Source organism: Canis lupus, chromosome 6, assembly GCF_011100685.1.
Source record: "Canis lupus familiaris isolate Mischka breed German Shepherd chromosome 6, alternate assembly UU_Cfam_GSD_1.0, whole genome shotgun sequence".
In the NCBI taxonomy this organism is placed as follows: Eukaryota; Metazoa; Chordata; class Mammalia; order Carnivora; family Canidae; genus Canis; species Canis lupus.
Window position 1 is genome coordinate 69,609,544 of NC_049227.1, and position 22,416 is coordinate 69,631,959.

The 22,416-nt window shown below is 38.2% G+C and overlaps 1 protein-coding gene across 4 annotated transcripts in view; it reads right to left on the reverse strand.

Moving 5' to 3' along the window:
* Nucleotides 1-21,078, reverse strand: part of MIGA1 (mitoguardin 1) — an 87,610-nt gene extending 66,532 nt beyond the window's left edge. For 2 of the 4 annotated variants that reach the window (XM_038541622.1, XM_038541620.1), the window contains exons 1-4: nt 20,922-21,078; nt 17,918-18,031; nt 3,809-3,986; nt 1,703-1,839 (exon numbers count right to left, since the gene is read on the reverse strand). In XM_038541622.1, the coding sequence (XP_038397550.1) occupies nt 1,703-1,839; nt 3,809-3,986; nt 17,918-18,016 (414 nt within the window). In that variant the 5' untranslated portion in view covers nt 18,017-18,031; nt 20,922-21,078. Of the gene's footprint in view, nt 1-1,702; nt 1,840-3,808; nt 3,987-17,917; nt 18,032-20,533; nt 20,728-20,921 lie in introns of those variants that run through there. The other 2 variants (XM_038541624.1, XM_038541621.1) reach the window with 2 other exon arrangements.
* Between the last annotated feature and the right edge of the window lie 1,338 nt (nt 21,079-22,416).

Here is a 22,416-nt window from a genome sequence, read left to right on the forward strand (position 1 = left end):
TCAGCTCAGGTCATGATCTGATGTGTCGTGAGATCGAGCCCCATGCTGGGCTCTGTGCTCAGCAGGGAGTCTGCTTGAGATTCTGTCTCTGCCCCTTTCCTCATGCACTCTCTCTTTTTCTCTCTCAAAACAAACTTTTTTTTAAAATTAAAAATAAAGAAATTTAGCCCATATTTCCATCTGCCTATTTGATTCTACTCAGCTCTTCTGCTGGCATCTTAAAACTGACTCTATCAAAAAGGAGCTCTGCATCTTCCCACAACAAAAATTTTTCCTTCTCCAGATTCACTAATAATACTTCCATCCCCATAATTTCCCAAACTTGAAAACAGAAAGCCATCTTTAACTTCTCTTCTCACACCTCTCATATGCAATTACCAAGTTTTGTGGACCCTGACCCCTCCTTTCCACATGTGTTGCCTTGTTTGGGCACTCAGTAAAAATGGCAGAAATCTGGGTTCCTAGTCCCAGCAGTGGAATGATGAGGTGAGCTGAAGCAAGTATAGTAAAGGCATTCCAGACTTTCTATCCACATTTATCATGAAACTCCCTTTTTCTACTTAGTAGTTAAGAACAACTGCTTCAACTCAGTTGAAAAATTTCAAAATAGAGGTATTCTCTGACACAGAGTAAATCCAGATTATAGAATGGGCATATATTTCATCATCCTGTTCAGTTTCAAAGAACAAATGAAAGCCTGCAGGCCTTTGATCTAGATGTTCCTACCACAGAATAGCCTTTAAAAATTTAGTATATTTTTAAGCACTTAAGAAAGGGGCAGCTATATATTCCAACAAAATACAGAAGCAGGGTACAGAACACGGTGTTCAATAAATTATTTAAAATAATGAATACAGGGACACCTGGGTGGCTCAACGGTTGAGCATCTGCCTTTGGCTCAGGGCGTGATCCCAGGGTCCCCAGATTGAGTCCCACATTGGGCTCCCTGCACGGAGCCTGCTTCTCCCTCTGCCTGTGTCTCTGCCTCTCTTTCTCTGTGTTTCTCATGAATAAATGAATAAAATCTTTTAAAAATATAAAAATAAAAAATAAAATTAAATAGTGAATATACATGATGGTAGAGGCATACTTTCCCAGAAGTATATATGTAAGAAATTATCAATGCTGTTTGTCTCCAAGGAGGGGAACCAGAAGGATCAGGAACACATTTATCACCATACATTTTCTTGCCTCTTCTTTATTTAGTAAAAAGCCTATTTAACAATCTACCTATTTAACAAATTTTTAAACTTTACTAAATTGCAACAAATACTAACTTTTTTTCTCCCCATCAATCAATACTATATCAATGCTCCAAAGAACAAGGTAAGGGAACTGCACACTTAGCTTCAGCAAGCCACACACTTTAAACCTATGGAGGCTCATTATTTTGTGACCTAGCATGAAGTCTGACTGTATCTTTCCAGCTTCTTTACAGAACATCTAGTTTTGAAACAACACTTCCACATCAACACTGTTCTACAGCCCTCATGTGTCCATATCACTTACTCAAGGAAAGCTGGAATGAAACTGGCTGGTTAGTCAGCAAAAGGAAAAGTTTACTTGCTTAAAGAAAACAGACACAACCAGATGATTTAAGGTTCTTTCCATACTAGGAGTTATCTATATGACATTTAAACAAAGAGATAACAATAGACACAAGGGCAAATCTATAAAACAGTAAGTTTTGTTCTTTACTTACGGAGGCTAAACTCTGTGCAGAACCTGAGTATTTACTGAAAAGTCCTCCATTAGCATAGTTACAAGACTGAGATCCTTTGTCTTTGGCAGAACTTAAAGATAACGTCAAATTCTGTCTACTACTGGAACAACTTGAACCTACCAAATACAATAATATCAATAATATTAGAGATATTATTAACTCCAATGATAAATTTAATGTAAATTTTCAAGGTTTACATTATATTCACTCAGAAAGCTAAGTTTAAAACACATTTCACTCAAATGTGTAAATTATTAAATGTACATCATTAAAATCCACATCTCTTTACAATTGTATTTAACACTGCTAAACTCTTGTTTCTTAAATGAAGAATAAAATATTCATCTAATTACAGCAGTATTTGAATGATCTGTTGTAATCAGTATAAAAAATCCTGACAACTCGGATCCCTGGGTGGCGCAGCGGTTTAGCGCCTGCCTTTGGCTCAGGGCCGATCCTGGAGACCCGGGATCGAATCCCACGTTGGGCTCCCGGTGCATGGAGCCTGCTTTTCCCTCTGCCTGTGTCTCTGCCTCTCTCTCTCTCTCTCTCTCTGTGACTATCGTAAATAAATAAAAATTAAAAAAAAAAAAAAAAAAAATCCTGACAACTAAGGGTGCCTGGTGAGTGAGCTGGTAGGGTATATAACTCTTGATCTTAAGTTTATAAGTCTGAGTCCCATGTTCGGTACAGAGAATAATTAAAAATAAAATAAAATAAAAACATACTGGTAACTATGAACCTTCAAGTTATAAATTTAACAAAATATAAGCACTTTCTTTCCTGAATTACATCTAAACCATATCATATTATACTATAATTAGTTTTTTATATTTCTGTCTCTCCTAATTATCTATTCATCTATGGCAGATGCTGTATCTTAGTTCATCTTTAATGCAACAGTTAAGACATTCTTCAATTCAATCCCTGGACTTATATGACCCTGTGCAAGTCCCTTAAGTTTTCCTTATCTCATTTTTTTTTCCTTATCTCATTCTTAAGTCTAAACAATAACTCAGGATATAGTCTGAATTCACAGGATTGCTATAAAGGTTAAATAATGCAGTGAATATACATTAGCATTACACCTGAGATCTAATAAAATCTCATTAAGTGAGAGCTACCATTACTGTAATGTTCACTGTACTTGGCACAAAAGTCATTCATTAATTATTTGCTAGACAAGTCAATCACAAAAGCATATGATACTCTAAATAAATTTAAATTAATTTTAAAAAATAAGAAATTCAGCATGCTCAAGAAATTATTGTTATTGATATACTTTGGCAATATGTACCACATCTCTAACTATAGATCCATAGATCTTTTAGAGACCAGCAATTCTATTCTACTTATATATTAAGAAAATAATCAGACAAATAAATGCAAAGCAAGAAAAGCATTCTAAAGGGACAACAAGGGACACCTGGGTGGCTCAGCAGTTAAGCGTCTGCCTTCGGCTCAGGGAGTGATCCCGGAGTTCTGGGATCGAGTCCCACATAGGGCTCCCTGCATGGAGCCTGCTTCTTCCTCTGCCTATGTCTCTGCCTCTCTCTCTGTGTCTCTCATGAATAAATAAAATCTTTAAATAAATAAATAAATAAATAAAGGGACAACAAGAAACTGCTTAAACAAATCAGGGTGTATGTTTACAAACTTAACATTAAGTACATACTAAATATGAAAGCATAGAAGTATATTTTTTGACCTAGAAAAACATTCTTATGTATTGTTAAGTATCTAACAAGCAGTCTACAAAGAGGTAATCATAATTTTCCTTAAACTAGATATATCATTTATATGTACATAATATAAAATGTTATGTTTTAATATATTTAAATGCAACTAGAAATGGATAGATATATGCCAAAGTATTATCAGTCATTACTTCTGGGTAGCACAGTATCAGGTGATTTTAATTTTTTGTTTGCTTATCTGTATGTTCTAATCTTTCTAAAATGAATCTGTAGATCTGTATTATTCTTAAAGGAACTCTGGAGACTAAAACACTGAAATCACTGCACATCAGTTATGATTTATATATAAAATTTCCTTTATAGATTTAATTCAGCTAGCTCCACTTACCTTTGTCTGATGCTGCTCTCTTAGCATATTCAAGTACAAGGTGCTCTGGTTCCCATGGTAATATTTTTCCTTTCTTCTTTCCACGTTTTCTTTTAAAATGATGGGCCAGAAAAATTACAGACACAGCACTCACTGCAGTTACCACAAACAACTTTTTTGCTACTGGTGAAAATTTTATCTGGAAAAGATGCAGGTAGGTTGAAAAAATTTCTTACATTTATTTGTTCACTTAAAATAAAGACATAAGAACAAAACTTATTCTTAAGCTAACCTAGCTCTAAGTAATGCCAAGAGAATATTATTTCACACTCTTTAGTGATAGGTAGCCCAATTTGAATTTTATTTATTTATTCATGAGAGAGACAGACTGAGAGAGAGAGGCAGAGACATAGGCAGAAGGAGAAGTAGGTTCCTCGCAGGGAGCCCAATGGTGGGACCTGATCCTGGGATCACGACCTGAGCCAAAGGCAGGCGCCCAACAACTGAGTCACCCAGGCGTCCCCCAATTTGAATTTTAAAAACAAGTAAACTATACTAATCTATTATTTTAAGTTCCTAGGTAACAAATCTACCAAAAAGTCAAAAGGAACACAAAATAATTCAACGTCATTAAAACCTGTTGAACCAATGATTTTCATGCAACTAAATATCTGAATCACAGCAAGATTTTAAATTATAGGAATGATTAATTCAGTTTCGCTTTGTTTTCTGTTTTTTAAAAGATTTTATTTATCCATTCATGAGAGACAGAGGGGGGCAGGCAGAGACATAGGCAGAGGGAGAAGCAGGCTCCATGCAGGGAGCCTGATGTGGGACTCGATCCCGGGTCTCCAGGATCATGCCCTGGGCTGAAGGCGGCACTAAACCACTGAGCTACCTGGGCTGCCCTATTGTTTTTGTTTAAGTAGGCTCCACACTCAGTGTAGAGCCCAACATGGGGCTTGAACTCACACACCTGAAATCAAGAAGTGAGCTGAGATCAAGAGCCAGACGCTTAACCAACTGAGCCACCCAGGAGCCCCATGTCAGAGTTTTAATTTTTTTTTAATTTGGACAATTTGGAAATTTGGACAAACATGAATTAACTCAATTTTTTTAAAGGTTTATTTGTTTGAGAGAGAGAGAGAGAGAGAGCACATGCACTCGAGGAAGAGGAGAGCAAAGGGAGGAAGAATTTCAAGCAGACTCTGTGCTGAATGTAGAGCCCAATGCATGGCTTGATCTCACGACCCTGAGATCAGGACCTGAGCCAAAACCAAGAGTCAGAAACTTAACTGACTGTGCCACCCAGATGCTCTGAATTAACTCAATTTGTAAATGTTATCTGAATAAGTCCTTTTATGCATGAATTATTCAACAAATATTTACTCAGCATTTTACAATGTACCACACTGTATTATGAAGATTAAAATTCTTACTGTAATTCTATTCAGCAAGCAAATATCAATGCCTTTCAATGATCGAGAAGCCCTGGTTATTGAGGCCACAGATCTTGCCTCCTTCAAGCAGTGTGCTAACAGTAGAGACAAATATATGGTCAGGTAATTACAGTATTGTGTGATAAATACAGTAATATAAGTATACACTATTAATATCAGAGCAAGAGGTAATTAACTTTGTCTTGGGAGACAGACACTATCAATCACCTAAAATACAGGAGATCTATAATATAAAGCCATAGTCTTGAGGTGTAGAGAGGTACAAAGAGTGTCACTTCCAAATTCTTTTTTTTTTTTTAAGATTTTATTTATTTATTCATGAGAGACACAGAGGAAGAGAGAGAGGCAGAGATACAGGCAGAGAGAGAGAAGCAGGCTCCATGCAGGGAGCCTGATGCACTTCCAAATTCTTAACAACAAAAAGCCAAGCAAATGGCAAGTTCTCATTTTTTCTTGAACTCATCACAATGCTGAGGTTGGAGGGCAATCTGCCGGCCCCAAAACTAAAGAGACACAGGCATCTGCACAAAGAGATAACTTATAAACTCTGGCACGCTGAGATAAAACACAAAAGGATATTTATGAGTTCAGCTAGTACGCGAGTAAATTGGTAGAGACAGTGTGCACTGGTGAGAGAGGGTAAAGTACCCCCTGGTAGCAGGGCTGCAAAGATAGGGGTAATCCATATTTTTTGCAGGTTTTATCTTCATGAATCCCACCAGTCACTACTCACATAAAAGAAAGCAAGAATCCTAAGTCTCCCTAATGGTGCAGAAGTGGGAGAGGGAAATAAAAAAAATACTTAGAGATAAATCTAAAAAAAAGAAATCAGTGCTAGTTAATAACAAAATACTGATGAAAAAAACAAAGATGAAAGGAGATACATCATGTTCATGGATTATAAAATGTTGTTTCTCTCCAATCTGATTTACAAAAACCAATAGAATTTTAATCAAAATCCCAGGAAAAAAGATTTTTTTGGACAGCCCCAGTGGCGCAGCGGTTTGGCACCGCCAGCAGCCCGGGGTGTGATCCTGGAAACCAAGGATCGAGTCCCACGTCGGGCTCCCTGCACGGAGCCTGCTTCTCCCTCTGCCTGTCTCTCTCTGAATGAATGAATGAATGAATGAATGAATAAATAAATCTTAAAAAAAAAAAAAGGAAAAAAAAGATTTTTTTAAAGATCTTTATTTATTGGGGGTGGGGTGTACAAACGGGTGTGAAGGATGGAGGGAGAGGGAGAAGCAGACTCCCTGCTGAGTAGGGAGCCTGAAGTAGGGCTTGATCCCAGACCCTGAGATCATGACCTGAGCGAAAGGCAGACATTTAACTGACTGAGCCACCCAAGAGCCCCCAGGCAAAAATTTCTGTAGATTTTGGCAGATTATTAAAAAAAAAAAAAAAAAAGTTGAGGAAAGACAAAGGAACTAGAATAACCAAAGTAACTCTGAAAAAGAACACAGTTGGAGAACTTAATCTAGCCAATTTCAAAACTTAACTATAAAACTAGGATAATTAAAACAGGTGGTGGGATCCCTGGGTGGCGCAGCGGTTTAGCGCCTGCCTTTGGCCCGGGGCACGATCCTGGACACCTGGGATCGAATCCCACGTCGGGCTCCCGGTGCATGGAGCCTGCTTCTCCCTCTGCCTGTGTCTCTGCCTCTCTCTCTCTCTCTCTGTGACTATCATAAATAAATAAAAATTAAAAAAAAAAATTAAAACAGGTGGTACTGCAAAACAACAGACATAGAGATCAATGTAACAGAAATCAGAAATAAACCTGTACATATACAGTCAAGCTATTTTTGTCAAAAGTAAAAAGGAAATTCAAGGAAGAAATTTCTAGAAGAAAACAAAATCCAAGACCCACAAACCACCTGCATGTTCCTCCACAGGTAAATGGATAAACTGTACATCCATACAATGGAATACTCAGCAATAAAAAGGGCCAGAATATTCAGACAGACAACAATGGAATGAATCTCAAATGCATTACGTTGAGAAAGATTATATACTGTATAATTTCATAAAATATAATAATTCACTATGGATCATAAACCTAAAACTAAGGAAACATAAAATCTAAAACTATAAAAGTTCTATATAAAATCTAAAACTATAAAACATAAATCTAAAACTATAAAATCTAAAACTATAAAAGTTCTAGAAGCAAGCACAGGAGAAAATCTTTGTGCCCTTTGGCTATACAAATATATCTTAGAGACGACACCAAGAACCTAATCCATTAAAAAAAAAAAAAAAAAAGTTGACAAATGGACTTCAGAATTAAAAATTTCTGGTCTGGGATCCCTGGGTGGCACAGTGGTTTAGCGTCTGCCTTTGGCCCAGAGCGCGATCCTGGAGACCCAGGATCGAATCCCACATTGGGCTCCCGGTGCATGGAGCCTGCTTCTCCCTCTGCCTGTGTCTCTGCCTCTCTCTCTCTCTCTCTCTCTCTCTCTCTCTGTGACTATCATAAATTTAAAAAAAAAAAAATCAAAAAAAAAATAAATAAAAATAAAAATAAAAACTTCTGGTCTTTAAAAGGCACTGCTGGGGATCCCTGGGTGGCGCAGCGGTTTGGTGCCTGCCTTTGGCCCAGGGCGCGATCCTGGAGACCTGGGATCGAGTCCCACGTCGGGCTCCTGGTGCATGGAGCCTGCTTCTCCCTCTGCCTGTGTCTCTGCCTCTCTCTCTCTCTCTCTGTGACTATCATAAATAAAAAAATAAAAAAATAAAAAATAAAAAAAAAAGGCACTGCTTAGGTACCTGGGGGGCTTAGCTGGTTAGGCCTCTGGCTCACTTTCAGCTTAGGTCATGATCTCATGGGTTATAGGATCAAGCCTGCATTGGGCTCTGCACTGGAGGGAGGGGGGTTGTCTGAGACTGTCACCCTTCCCTTTGCCCCTCCCTCTGCTCACACATGAGCTCTCCTTCTAAAATAAATAAGTCGTTAAATAAATAAATAAATAAATAAATAGCACTTTTCAGAAGTTAAAAAGACAATCTATGGACTAGAAAAAAATTGTCGTAAATGATGTATCTGATAAAGGAATTGTACCCAAGGTACATAAAGAATTCTCAAAACTTAGTAAGAAAAACCAATTAAAGAATGGGCAAAAGGGCAGCCCAGGTGGCTCAGTGGTTTAGCACCGCCTTCAGCACACGGCCTGATCCTGGAGACCCAGTATCTTAGGCACTCCTAAGAGCCTGCTTCTCCCTCTCTCTGTGTCTCCCATGAATAAATAAATAAAATCTTAAAAACACAGAAATAAAAATAAAAAATAAATTAAATATATCCCTATCTTGCTTGTAGCCCGGCAGGGAGTCTGCTTCTCCCTCTCCTCCCCATTTGTTCCCTCTTGCTCTCTCTCTCTCAAATATATAGTCTTTGAAAAAAAAAACCCTTATTTTATGATTCAGCATTCCACTCCCAAGAAAAAGGAAAGCATATGTCCACACAAAGATTTGCATGGGAATGTTCTTAGCAGCTTTGGTTACAACTAAAAAATAAAAACAAGAAACAACCCAATGTCCACCAATAGATGCACAAGCAAACAAACTGTGGTATATCCATATAATGGAATACTACGCAGTGATAAAAAAGAATTACTATTGATATATGCAATGTATATATTTCAAAATCAGACTAAGTAAAAAAAGAGACAAAAGAAAATACATATTATATGATTCTGTCTAATATAAAACAGAAAATGCAAACAAATCTATAGTGACAAAAAGCAGATCAGTGGTTGCCTGGGGGAAAGTGAGGGAGGGGACCTGGAGAGAGAGATGCAAAGGGAGAAATTACAAAGGGGAATAAGAAACTTTTAGGGATCATGGATATGTTCATTACCCTGATTGTGCCAAGAATCTCATAGGTATAATATACACAAGTATACAAGTGTGTCAAAACTTAAATCATATACTTTAAATATGGACAGTGTAATGTGTGTCAATTATACCTTAATAAAGCTATTTTTAATTATTTATTTATTTTTAAGTAAAGCTATTTTTAAAATAACATCTGTGTTCTACACATAAAAATTGCTAATTTTCTGGAATACCAGAAATGATTTACTTCCATTTGTATGTGGCCTCAGTGGCCTCAGTAACTATGATCTAACAAAAAAGTTTAAACCATTCCTACTCTGGGATGTCCAGGTGGCTCAGTGGTTGTCTGCCTTTGGCTCAGGTCATGATCCCAAGGTCCTGGAATCCAGTCCCACATCAGGCTCCCCGCATGGAGCCTGCTTCTCCCTCTGCCTATGTCTCTGACTCTCTCTCTCTCTCTCTCTCTCTTATAAATAAATAAATAAATAAAATCTTAAAAAATATTATTCCTACTCTACTTTTATCCAAGTCTATTTAAATTCCTTCAAAACTACCAAGAAAAATTAGAACATCCCAATACCACCTCAAATTTTTTTCCCTTCACAAACTAAGAATTATTCTCTTGAACACCTGGGTGGCTCAAGTCAGTGGAGCATGGGACTCTTGATCTCAGGGTCATGAATTCAAGCCCCATGTTGGGTATAGAGATTACTTAAAAATAAAACCTTAAAAATTTTTTTGATTAAAAATAAAAATAGGGAGTGGCTCAGCAGTTGAGTGTCTGCCTTCAGCCCAGGACATGATCCTAGGGTCCCAGGACCAGTCCCACATCAGGCTCTCTGTATGAAGCCTGCTTCTCTGCCTATGTCTCTGTCTCTCTTTCTCTGTCTCTTATGAATAAATAAAATATTTTAAAAAATAAAAATAGCACTATTATTAAGAACATCTTAATTTTCCATATATTTTATAAACTGCCATGACCTCATTATCAAAAAAATATTAATCTTAAAAAGTATTAATCTTATATCAAATGTAAAGACTAGTGTTTACTGCAAGAGTAAATATAAGGTATCAAAATTAAGACCTCCATTAAAGAAAATAATCTATTAATAAAGGCCCAGTCACAGCTAAGTGATCGTGACTGCTTAAATTGTCAGTTCTACTATATCCAAGGGCACTGAAGTAGAGAACTACTAGAAGATATAAATACAAAATTAAAACTACTCCATCAGACATATAATGTTCTTTACTAATATAAATTCAAACATAATAAAAATCGATCCACTTTTATTAAGATCCAAGTTCTGTTTATATGTTATGTATTATTTTTACTTAAAAGATTTATTGAAGTTTACAGTCATGATCTCATGAAAAAAATCTTTTCTATGACAAAAAAGTCACAAATTTCCCGAGAAAATGTTTATCCTAAGTAATCTAGACAGCACAGCATTTGAAAGTCTCTAATATTACTCCTATCACTTCTTGTTTTGTTTCGTTTTCCTCCACAGAGGAAAGTCAATTACTTCCTATAACATTGCCTTGAACCCAGGAAACACAGCATTTCAGAATCCCAAAGCTCAGAGGGGCTTTTTATGGTGATATGGTCCATTTCCTCACCTCCAGACAAATGAAAACTAGACACATGTCCTATTCCTTCAACATGAATTGAATATCCATTTATGGCCCGGACACTGAGAATACAAAGGAAAGGAACACTACTTCTTATGCTCAGATTTCACAATCTTTCCCACTTCATAACCTCAAGCTATTGTTTAAAGCTCTTGTCAAGTTTCCCCTGCTATCTAATATTCTCTGGAGACAGAGAATAGTCACACACAAGTCTCCTACTCCAATAACCTTATTTATTTCCTTTTACTCAGCATAAAGAATTCAGTTGATCTATTCCTCAAACACAGTACTTATAACACCTTTATATGGGGGAAAAGGGGTGGTTTCTACAAAATTGAGGTTCTAAGCTCAGTAAAGGCTGGAACTACGGTCTAGATCTTGCTCATCACTTTATATCTTGACGGAAACACAGGAGGGGCTTAATAGATATACTTTGAATGAATCTGATAACTAGAACACACTACAGACAAACTGTAAACTCTAAATAGGAATAACATCTCTTCCTCACAGAGTTGCTGTGAATAGATAATATACATAAAGTAATATCTGACACATAGCAGGCATTCAAAAATTGTGAGCTATTATTTAATGTTGACTTAATTTTTAAAAATTTTAAGTTTGAAATAATTTTATTGTTTTAAGATTTGATTTATTTATTTGAGAGAGTGCACAAGCAGGGAGAGGGGCAGAAGGAGAAGCAGACTTCTCAGTGAGCAGGGAGCCTGACTCGGAGTTCAATACCAGGAACTTAAGATCATGACCTGAGCCAAAGCCAGACACTTAACCGACTGAACCACTCAGGCATCCTGAAATAATTTTAGATTTACAGAAAACCTGCAAAGATAGTAGAGTCCTACTATACCCATCACTTAGGATCTTCATGATATTAACATTTATATAAACTCTTGTAAAACTAAAAACTTCATATTAAAAAAAACTTAAAAATTAACATTAGTACAATATTATTAACTAAACTATAGACTTCATTCTGATTTCACCAGTTTTTTCACTGATGTTCTTTTTCTATTCCAGGACCAATGCAGGATGCCACACTGCATTTAGACAAATTTTTATTTTTAAGCGCTCAGTTAATTCCTTGTCTTTGTCACTTAACACTGAATTTGGAGAATCAACTGAACTACTTACCTCTTCATGTTGTGGTTGCCAGCTGAAAAACAGAATCTGCTTGTATTAACATGATAAACAGTAATATACCAAAGTAATCCTTAAGAAAACCATACAAGAAAAAAAGACTCGGGGCACCTGGGTGGCTCAGTGGTTGAGCATCTGCCTTTGGCTCAGGTCGTGATCCCGGGGTCCTGGGATCGAGTTCCACATCTCCCTCTACCTATCTCTCTGCCTCTGTCTCTCATGAATAAATAAAATCTTTAAAACGATAAAGAGACAAGTATTTTGTTTAGAGTATGTATTCACTAAATAAAGAACAAATACTTGGAAAATATATTATTCCTTAAATAAACGACACAGGGAAATAAAATATATACAATATAAATATATGTAAACATAACATTTATTAGAGGGCTTGCTTATCTTTATTGTGTCAAACATGATAAATTGCCTTCAGAGAGGTTAAAGATCATACAATTTCTGTGGTGAAATATGAATCAAGATGCATCAGAGAAGGGCAGCCCCGGTGGTGCAGCGGTTTGGCGCCGCCGGCAGCCCAGGGCGTGATCCTGGAGACCCTGGATCGAGTCCCATGTCAGGCTCTCTGCGTGGAGCCTGCTCCTCCCTCTGCCTGTGTCTCTGCCTCTCTCTCTCTCTGCATTTCTATGAATAAATAAATAAATCTTAAAAAAAAAAAAAGATGCATCAGAGAAGGTATTTAAATCTATGCACGTCTTACATCATGTATTAAAATTACCTCAGTCACACTGATGACATATCTCAATTATGCAATTATATAACTAAATTGCATCCAACACGGCTTCTTAATTTTTAGAGGCTAAACTAATGAACAAAAAAGTCTTTCATGTTTTTTTTTTTCATTTTAAAATAATCAATCCAATTCTAAAGTTACAGAACAAGAACTCTGCCCTTTTCCTTGGTCCTTTCTTGGTCCTTTGTGCTATTCAAACTACAACCTGCTGGATCCCTGGGTGGCGCAGCGGTTTAGCGCCTGCCTTTGGCCCAGGGCGCGATCCTGGAGACCCGGGATCGAATCCCACGTCGGGCTCCCGGTGCATGGAGCCTGCTTCTACCTCTGCCTGTGTCTCTGCCTCTCTCTCTCTCTCTCTCTCTCTGTGTGACTATCATAAATAAATAAAAATTAAAAACAAACTACAACCTGCTCTCTTAGTACAGGAATCAACAAACTTTCAGTATAGGCCAAGTAGTCAATATTTTAGGCTTGTGGAACATATGATCTCTACTGCAACCACTTAACTCTCTTGATGTCCTGCAAAAGCAGTCACAGATAATGCATTAACAAATGAATATGGCTATGTCCCAATAAGACTTTACTTGCAAAAACAAGTGGTAGTCTTGATTTCACTCAGAGGCTGTAGTTTGCTGACCTATCATAGAGCATTAATAGCATGGAATAAGGTTTTTTATTTTGTTTTTTGTTTGTTTGTTTTTGTTTTTTGTTTTTGCATGGGATGAGTTTTGAATACTAAGTATCACGGCTGAGAATAGAGAACTTATCTTTAAGTTTACCTGCAATGACTCTATATTTTAAAGATTTTATTTATTTGAGAGAGAGAAACAGGGAGAGAACACAAGCAGGAGTTCGTGCTTCTCCCTCAAGAAGCAGGCTCCTCATTGAGCAGGGAGCCCGATATAGGGCTTGATCCCAGAACCTTGGGATCATGTTCTGAGCCAAAGGCAGATGCTTAACTGAGCCACCCAGGTGCCCCTTTATTATTTTTAAAAATATCTCATGGAACGAGTTGGGTAATACACCTGGCCTCAGAGAATTATTCTTACCATCGAAAAATAGGTGGTATAATAAAATCATATATGCAAAAGGTACAAAAGTAATTCCTAAAGAAGAAATACAAAATGCCAATGAACATTTTTAAAAAGTTAATACTCTGATTTTTAGGCTGTGAAAAAAGACATTATCCAATAATTATGATTAAGACACTGTGTTGGGGGCAGCCCTGGTGGCCCAGCGGTTTAGCACCACCTTTGGCCTGGGGTGTGAACCTGGGGACCTAGGATAGGGTCTCGCGTAGGGCTCCCTGCATGGAGCCTGCTTCTCCCTCTGCCTGTGTCTCTGCCTCTCTCTCTCTGTGTGTCTCTCATGAATAAATGGTAAGATTTAAAAAAAAAAAAAAAGATTTAAAAAAAAAGACACCGTGTTGGTATACTCAATCTTTTTTGGCGGTATACCCAATCTGAAAAGCAACTTTAGAATGACAAACAAAAGCCTTTAAAATGTTCATACTTAATACAAATTCCTCTTAAATCTATGAAAAGACTCTCAACATATAAAAGAGATATAAAATTAAAATCATGATGAAATACCATTCTTGGGGGCACCTGGGTGGCTCAGTGATTGAGCATGCCTTTTTCAGGTTGTGATCCTGGGGTCCTGGGATCAAGTCCCACATCGGACTCCTGAAAGGGAGCCTGCTTCTCCCTCTCCCTGTCTCTCCCTCTCTCTCTGTGTGTCTCTCATGAATAAATGAATAAAATCTTAAAAAAAAAAACAAAAAACATTCTCACCTATCAGACTGGCAAAAAAAAAAAAAAATGGGGGGAGTACAAAATAATACTGTTCCTACAGAAGGCAACTTAACAGTACCTACCAAATTCAAATACATTTATTCTTTGGCCTGGAAATCCAAAGTCTAAATATTTATCCTGTGCCTATACCTGTATCACATGCCTACACCTGTATGCATTGAGATATATCAAACTTACTCATTATAGCATTGTTTGTAACAGCACTAGATCAGAAATAACACAAATGTTCATGTATAGAAATATTATGTAGCAGTAGGAATAAAAAAAAAAGAAAAATATCCATACATATTAATACAGAAAGATCTCCAGGAAATAATCTAAGTGAAAAAACAAGAACATAGGTAGTATGCTCCCTTTTATAAGAAAGACAAGAAAATAAAGAGTATATAAGGGATCCCTGGGTGGCGCAGCGGTTTGGCGCCTGCCTTTGGCCCAGGGCGCGATCCTGGAGACCCGGGATCGAATCCCACGTCAGGCTCCCGGTGCATGGAGCCTGCTTCTCCCTCTGCCTGTGTCTCTGCCTCTCTCTCTCTCTCACTGTGTGCCTATCATAAAAAAAAAAAAAAAAAAAGAGTATATAATTGCTTTTACTGATATCTGATTAAGGAAACTCTGATATTCAAGGAATCCAAATGGTTACCCATAGGGAATGGATGGAGATTGAGATAGCAAAACATCTTCATGTATGTATCTGTATATATGTGTGTGGTTTTGATCTGTGAACCGTATTACCTATTCAAATAATACATTTTTAAAAAGATCATTGTAAGGGACTAAATGAACTTGGAAACGTACCCAACAAAATGTGTAGCACAATGCTTTATACACGTCCTTCTGCTAGTCTTTGAAATGTCATCCAAATGGTATAACATATACAAATAAAAGAATACCAAACATTTAGACTTAATATTTTCACCTCTAGGAATCTACCTTAATAAAAATCTAAAAATTGGACAAAGATATATATAAATAATAAACTGTTGAAACAAACCAGAAACATAAAACCAGAAAAATATTCAATAAACTATAGTACATCTATAGTCATAAGGCATTTTTAATGATAGAAAATGTTCAAAATATAGAACTTTATAATCTCAAATGGGGGGAATAAGGTAGTGGGGGCAGGGAGAGGGGAGTGGAGGGCAGAGAGATATATACAAAAATAAAAGATCTAGAGAAAGTATAGCAAATAAGCTTTTATAGAGGAACTGTTGATTATTTTTATTTTCTCTTTAATTCTTTTCCATATTTGTCAAATTTTCTTTTAAGCATGTAGTCCTGAAAAAGGAAAGAAAGGAAATGAGAGAAAATGGATCTGGGGATCAAGGAGGTACAAGCTAAAATCTTATTATTTGCACTTTTTTTTTAAAGATTTTATTTATTTATCTGAGAGAGAGAGAGACAGAGATAGTGACACACAACACAAGGGAGGGCAGAGAGGGAGAAGTAGGCTCCTCTCTGAGCAGAGGGCCCAATGTGGGGCTCTACCCCAGAACCCTGGGAACATGACCTGAGCTGAAGGCAGACACTTAACCAACTGAGCCACCCAGGTGCCCCTATTACTTGCACTTTTAAAGTAGGCTCCATGCCCAGCTTGAACTCACAACCCTAAGATCAAGGTCTGTCTGATCAAGTGTCAGATGCTTGGGGCACCTGGGTGGTTCAGTCGGTTAAGTGACTGACTCTTGATTTCAGCTTAGGTCATGATCTCAGGGTTCTGAGATCAAGCCCCACATGGGGCTCTGTGCTCAGTGTAGAATCTGCTTATCTGTCTCCCTCCCCCTACTTGCATATTCTCCCTCTCAAATAAATTAATTTAAGAAAAAAATAAAGAGTAGGCTCCTTAACCAACTGAGCCACCGAGGCATCTCTATTATTTGCACTTTTAGACAAGTTACTGAAGCTCTTGAAGCTTCCAGATCTGTCAAATGGAGATGATTTCCAAATTCCAAGGTTACTTTGTAGATTAGACACATTTTATGTATAAAGGACATACATGTCTTAAATGTAGTGAACACTAGGTAGTAATTACTATTTGTATACATCTTATCTGTGCAACATCATTTCCTATGTACATATAAAGTTACACTGTATTTTACTCATCTGAGATACTATTCATTTTAATTGTAAGCAAGTTTTACAAATGTTGAAATGTCAAAAATGATCATCTTGGATTTGATGAAATTTGATGTAACTTTAGTGATAAATGCTACCTACCATAAGTACCTTTCCCTTTAGTACAATGAAGTACAAATTCCATTAGAAGCACTTGTTAAAAATCAAGGGACCATTCGCATGGAAGATATACAAGTGGATAATAAGTGCATGAAGAGATGCTCAACATCATTAGTCACTAGGGAAATGCAAATCACTAGGGAAACCACAATGAGATACCAACTCATACCCATCAGGGTGGCTACTATCAAAAAGCCATAAAATAACAGGTTTGGGTGAGAATGTTGAAAAACCGGAACCTTGGACCACTGCTGACAGAAGTGAAAAGTGGTGGAGCCACTATGGAAAACAACTTGCCAGTTTCTCAACAAATTAAACACAGAATCCTCATATGACCCAACAATTTCACTTCTTGGTAGATATCTGTAAGAACTGAAAGCAGGGACTTGAACAGATATTCATACAGTCATGTTTTATAGTACCATTATCCACAAGAGCCAAAAGATGGAAGTAACCTAAATGAACAGCAATGGATGAATGGATAAGCAAAATGCAGGGAATACATAAAATCAAATGTTATTCAACCTGGAAAAAGAAGGAAATTCTAACATGCTACAAAACGGATGAACCTTGAGGACATGCTAAGTAAAATAAGCCAGTCTCCCAAAAGACAAATATTATATGATTCCATTTATGAGGTATGAGACTCCCTGCTCAGCATGAAGTCTGTTTCTCCCTCTGCTTGTGCTCTCATGCTCTCTCTCTCTCTCTCAAGTGAATAAATCTTTTTTTTTAAAAGTAGGACTATTTTTTCTAAATTAATTTATTTAAGTAATCTGTACACCCAACATGGGGCTTAAACTCATGATCCTAAGATGATGAGTCACTTGCTCTTCCAACTTAGCCAGCCAGGCACCACAGGTCTATTTTTTAAAGTAATATGATCTCCTTTAAAAAGTTATGAATATAATAACAAAAAAAACATGAAATAAAAACCAAGTATTAAACTACCTTAATAAACATTTTGACTGAGCCATTTAAACCCTCAATTGAGGGGATCCCTGGGCGGCTCAGTGGTTTAGTGCCTGCCTTCAGCCCAGGGCGTGATCCTGGAGACCTGGGATCAAGTCCCACATCATGCCTGCTTCTCCCTCTGCCTTGTCTCTGCCTCTCTCTCTCTCTCTGTGTCTCTCATGAATAAATAAAATATTTTAAAAATAAAAAAATAAAACCTCAACTGAAATTTAAATACTGTAAACAAAATACTACGGTCAGAACAATAAACTTAGTAATTTCACATTTGTTTTTGCTTTTTTACCTGGGAGAGAGAATAGTACCAAGACACAGGAAGATCAAACACTCTTAGTACTGCTGTCTTCAAGGAAAACTGTGATTCCTTTACTGTTTCTTCTGACATGACTCCTCTTCTGATCTTCATTAAATGAAACATAAAAATATATGAGCCACCAAATGAAAGATACAAATTCAAAATTTATCTCTATCAGTTTTTTCTTTTTGCAGTTAATTATTCATGATATTCTTCCCTGAAGAAAATTATGAGCTAAATTTATCTGAACTACAGGTTTATTAATCACCAAAGCACCCAAAAAGAAAATGAGTTAGATTTGAACTATGAGTTCAGATAGCATATTTCCCTTAGAAAATTGCAAGTTCTAGATTCTCTCTTTTCTGGTTAAACATGTCAGCTTTTAAATGGTAATGTAAAATCAATTTCTTCCCACCTATTTCCTACAAGTAAATGGAGAGACAGGTGCTGAAGGGAATCTGATTGGAACCAGGACTCCTGGGGCCAGAAAGTAAGCTCAGTTCACTGAACTTCAGAACTCAGGCACTTATTTTCCAACTAGCACATTTTAAAGATCTTCAAAGAAAGGCCACATACATGCTATAAAATTTTAGTATTTTTTAATGCCTGTTTCTATTGAAACCAGAGAAAGAGAAGTCAGATGTCTACAGAGAAGGCAGCTATCTCTCAGAAGGGCCCTTAAAGATAGCAGAACCGTCACAGAAACACGATGGTTCCGGCTCTGGGTCTATGCTTTTCAAGGGCAGAAACTCCATTTTACCTGTGTACCTAGCTGGACGCATACTAAACAAAGTCATCTAATATTGATGTATAAATTAGCTTACAAATTTACTTATTTATAGTAAATATGCTATCTACTAAAAGAATACCTATATATGTCATCAAAACATACCCTCCCTGAAATAAAAAACGGTAAGGAGCTAAATTAAAAAAAAAAAAAAAGTTATAAAGGCTCCCTGGTGAGCACAAAATGAATGGGTCCTGAAGAATATTTTATCTAGGCCAATTAAAAGCCTGAACCGGTCTCTGGTACACAAGAGAGTAGGCTTCTCCAGTAACTAGAATCTTTATGTCTACCAAATTTAACATTTCTTTTCCTCCATTAGGGCCACAGGAACATAACTAAAGAGAAAATAAAAATCATTAGCAATCTCTCTATAAAAGCTTATTGACTGGCTATACTTTAAGTCCTTTATTTCTGGGCAGCCTGGGTGGCTCAGTGGTTTAGCGCCGCCTTCAGCCCAGGGCGTGACCCTGGAGACCCTGGATCGAGTCCCACATCGGGCTCCCTGCGTGGAGCCTGCTTCTCCTTCTGCCTCTCTCTCTCTCTCTCTGTGTCTCTCATGAATAAATAAATCTTAAAAAAAAAAAGGTCTTTATTTCTGCATATATTTCTCCTCTTTTTGTAAACTCCAGTAGATATCCATTTCGGTTAATATCCTTTCTTCAGACAAGTATCAAGTCCACTGATTAAGTAGTAGTTTCCTTTCAAATCAAACACAGTTAATACTTCTTAAGGTGGGTTACTGCTACTGACGCTAACCTTACTCCCTACTAGTGACACTCGCAGGGTATACAGTTAATCTCCCCTCAAACATATTCTGATTACAATGTTCAGGCTCAGTATAATTCTAATGGAAGTACATTTATTCCAACCAAAAAACTATGATATAAATATTTAACTGAGAAATACAAAGCAATCCATGAAGAAACAAACAAGAGAAAAATGGTCCTCTGGAGAACAAGGCTGGCATGAAAGAAAGGTTGGGCAAGGAATCATTACTTTTCATTATAAGTCTTCTCAAATATTTGATTTTTTAAGCGCCTGTATTATTCTTTTAACGTTATACTAAAAAGAAAAATCTTAAAAAAAAGAAAGCACACTTATCCCCTCCACCTCCCAAAATCCACGACTTCTTGAGGAGCATTTTTAGTAACTGAAGATTCTGGATCATTAAGCTATCTGTGCTACAGTTTAAAAAAAAAAAAAACTGAATAATTTATCTAAAAGGACTTTCTCCATCATAGAGGGTTCCAATTTTTTAAGCAGAGGAGAAAGAAACATTTCAATCTAAGCTGCCGCGGCTTCCTTAAGAATTCTGACAATTTTTTTTTTTTTTTTTGCATTCTCATTTACCTCATTCCATTTAAGTTAAAATCACTGAGGGAATGATTCCAAACTTAACAACTGAATAAGGTTAAAAATAAATAATAACAATAAAAAACCAAGCGTGTCAGTTGTTTTCATAAGTATTAATTAAAATGCACACTAAAACAAATAAAATAAAATAAAATGCACACTAAGGCGGTTTAATTCTTATTCAACTTTGTAGAGTGCGTCTAAAACATCTCCCAAAATACTATATTATGTAATATTACTCGCTCCTCTCCAGCTAACCACTGCAGAGCTAAAAAAAAAAAAAAAAAGAAGAAGAAGAAGAAGAAAAAAAAATGTGTGATAAATAGTTTGTTTCCTAAATCTCCTAAAATTCTACTCTACACCTTGGACTTTAGAATTTAAGCAAGCAGGAAAGTCTGAACTACACACACACACACACACACACCAAAAAAAAAAAAAAAATGAAGTGAGGCCTAAACCCATGCAACCTGTGAGAAAAACATAGCAAAAACGCTTCGTTGGCAATGCTGCTAAAACAGCAACGACGCAGGTCTGTGCAGAGCTCGGTCTCCGGGAGGCCTCCCTCCGGAACGCAGACGAGGAGCGACGCGGGTTAGAGGGTCCCGAGGCCGCAGTCCGCCGCGGCCGTCTTCACCGAGAGCACCTGCCGAGGAGGCCCCCACCCCCCCGCCCGCGCCCCCGGGTCAAGCCCCGTGCACGCCCCGCTCGCACCGCGGCCCCGCCGCCGCCCAGGCCCCGCGCCGCTCCCCTCGCCCGCCCCGCCCGGCCCCGCCCGGCCCGGCCCGGCCCCCGCCCGGCTCGGGGCAGTCCGGAGCCCAGCGGGACTCTGCGCGGCCCCGGCCCGCCCCCTCCTACCTGCGGCTGCCCCGGCCAGGTGCGGCTGGCCCACGCCCGCTTCCCCGCCGCAGCCCCGCGCTGAGCCGCCGCCTGGCCGCGGGGGCGGAGTCCTTCCGGGGTCAGGAGTGGGAAGGTGGAGAGAAGGTGGCGGGGGCCTTCTAGCCTTTCCGCGTGAGGGGCTACGTGGGAAGCCGCTCCCGCCATTTTTGTTGAGGGCAGAAGGTTTCCGCCTCGCCTGCTGCAGCTAGGGACCGCTTGGGAACAACTGCGGTTTGACGGTGCTGCCAACTGGCAACCGCATTACGTAGCCCTTTTTAGGGGCTCTGGGACTATTCGTTGAATCTAGTGAAAACTAGGAGACTTTACCCCCAGAAAAATGCACCTAGACACACTCATACATTGTTTTATTTTTGTTGTTGTTGTTCATACATTGCTTTTTATTTTATTTTATTTTTTTCATATATCGTTTTAAAGGAAAAAATGCATACAGTGCATACAGGTTCAGACGCCCCAAGCCAACCCACGGAGCTCAGGTTGAGAACTTCTACTATAGAGCCGCAGCACTTAAGCGAATGCATGTTAAGAGGTATTCTAACCCTGTATTGAGGTTGGGTTTTTTTTTTTAAGATTTTATTTATTTATTCATGAGATATATATATACATAGAGAGAGAGAGAGAGAGAGAGATTGAGAGAGAGAGGGGCAGGGACACAGGCAGAGGGAGAAGCAGTCTTCCTTGCAGGGAGCCTGATGTGGGACTCGATCCCAGGTCTCCAGGGTCACGCCCTGGGCTGAAGGCAGGGTCTAAACCGCTGAGCCACCCGGGCTGCCCTGTTGGAGGTTATTGATTTCAATTTCTGTTTAGTTTTTCTCCACATTTCCCACTGAATTAGAATATGTAAATGAGGCCATCCCTGAGTCATTAGGCACAGTATACACTGTTCTGAGGTCCTAACACACAGTAAACACATGGGCTGGGAGGGGGGATGTGGAGAACCACCGCACACACAAAAAGATGCTGTTTCTATGTGTAGTCTCAAGGCAAAACATTCCATCAACACTGCACATTTTTAACTTCCAATTGCTGAGCACATTTGTGGTGAAGTGTCAAAATAATTTTGTAAGGATAGCTGAAACATGACAGTAGTTGTTACTATTCCCACCTAAGGAGCAGGAATGAATAATCATTTCTGTTCGTTTCCAAAATTCCTTTTTTTTTTTTTTTTTTTTAGATTTTATTTATGTTTTGGAGAGAGAGAGTGAAGGAGTGAGAGAGAACATAAGTAGGGGACAGGCAGAGGGAGAGGGAGAAGCAGCCCCCTGCTGAGCGGGGAGCCCTATGCCTTGGGGTGGATCTCAGGACCCCAGGATCACGACCTGACCCCAAGGCAGACGCTTAACTGACCGAGCCACTCAGGTGCCCCTTGTTTTAAAAATTCCCATACAGTCAAATGGGAAATAAGGAGAATGACCATACTGATGTATGACTTTGGTAGGTGAATAGTGACTGAAAG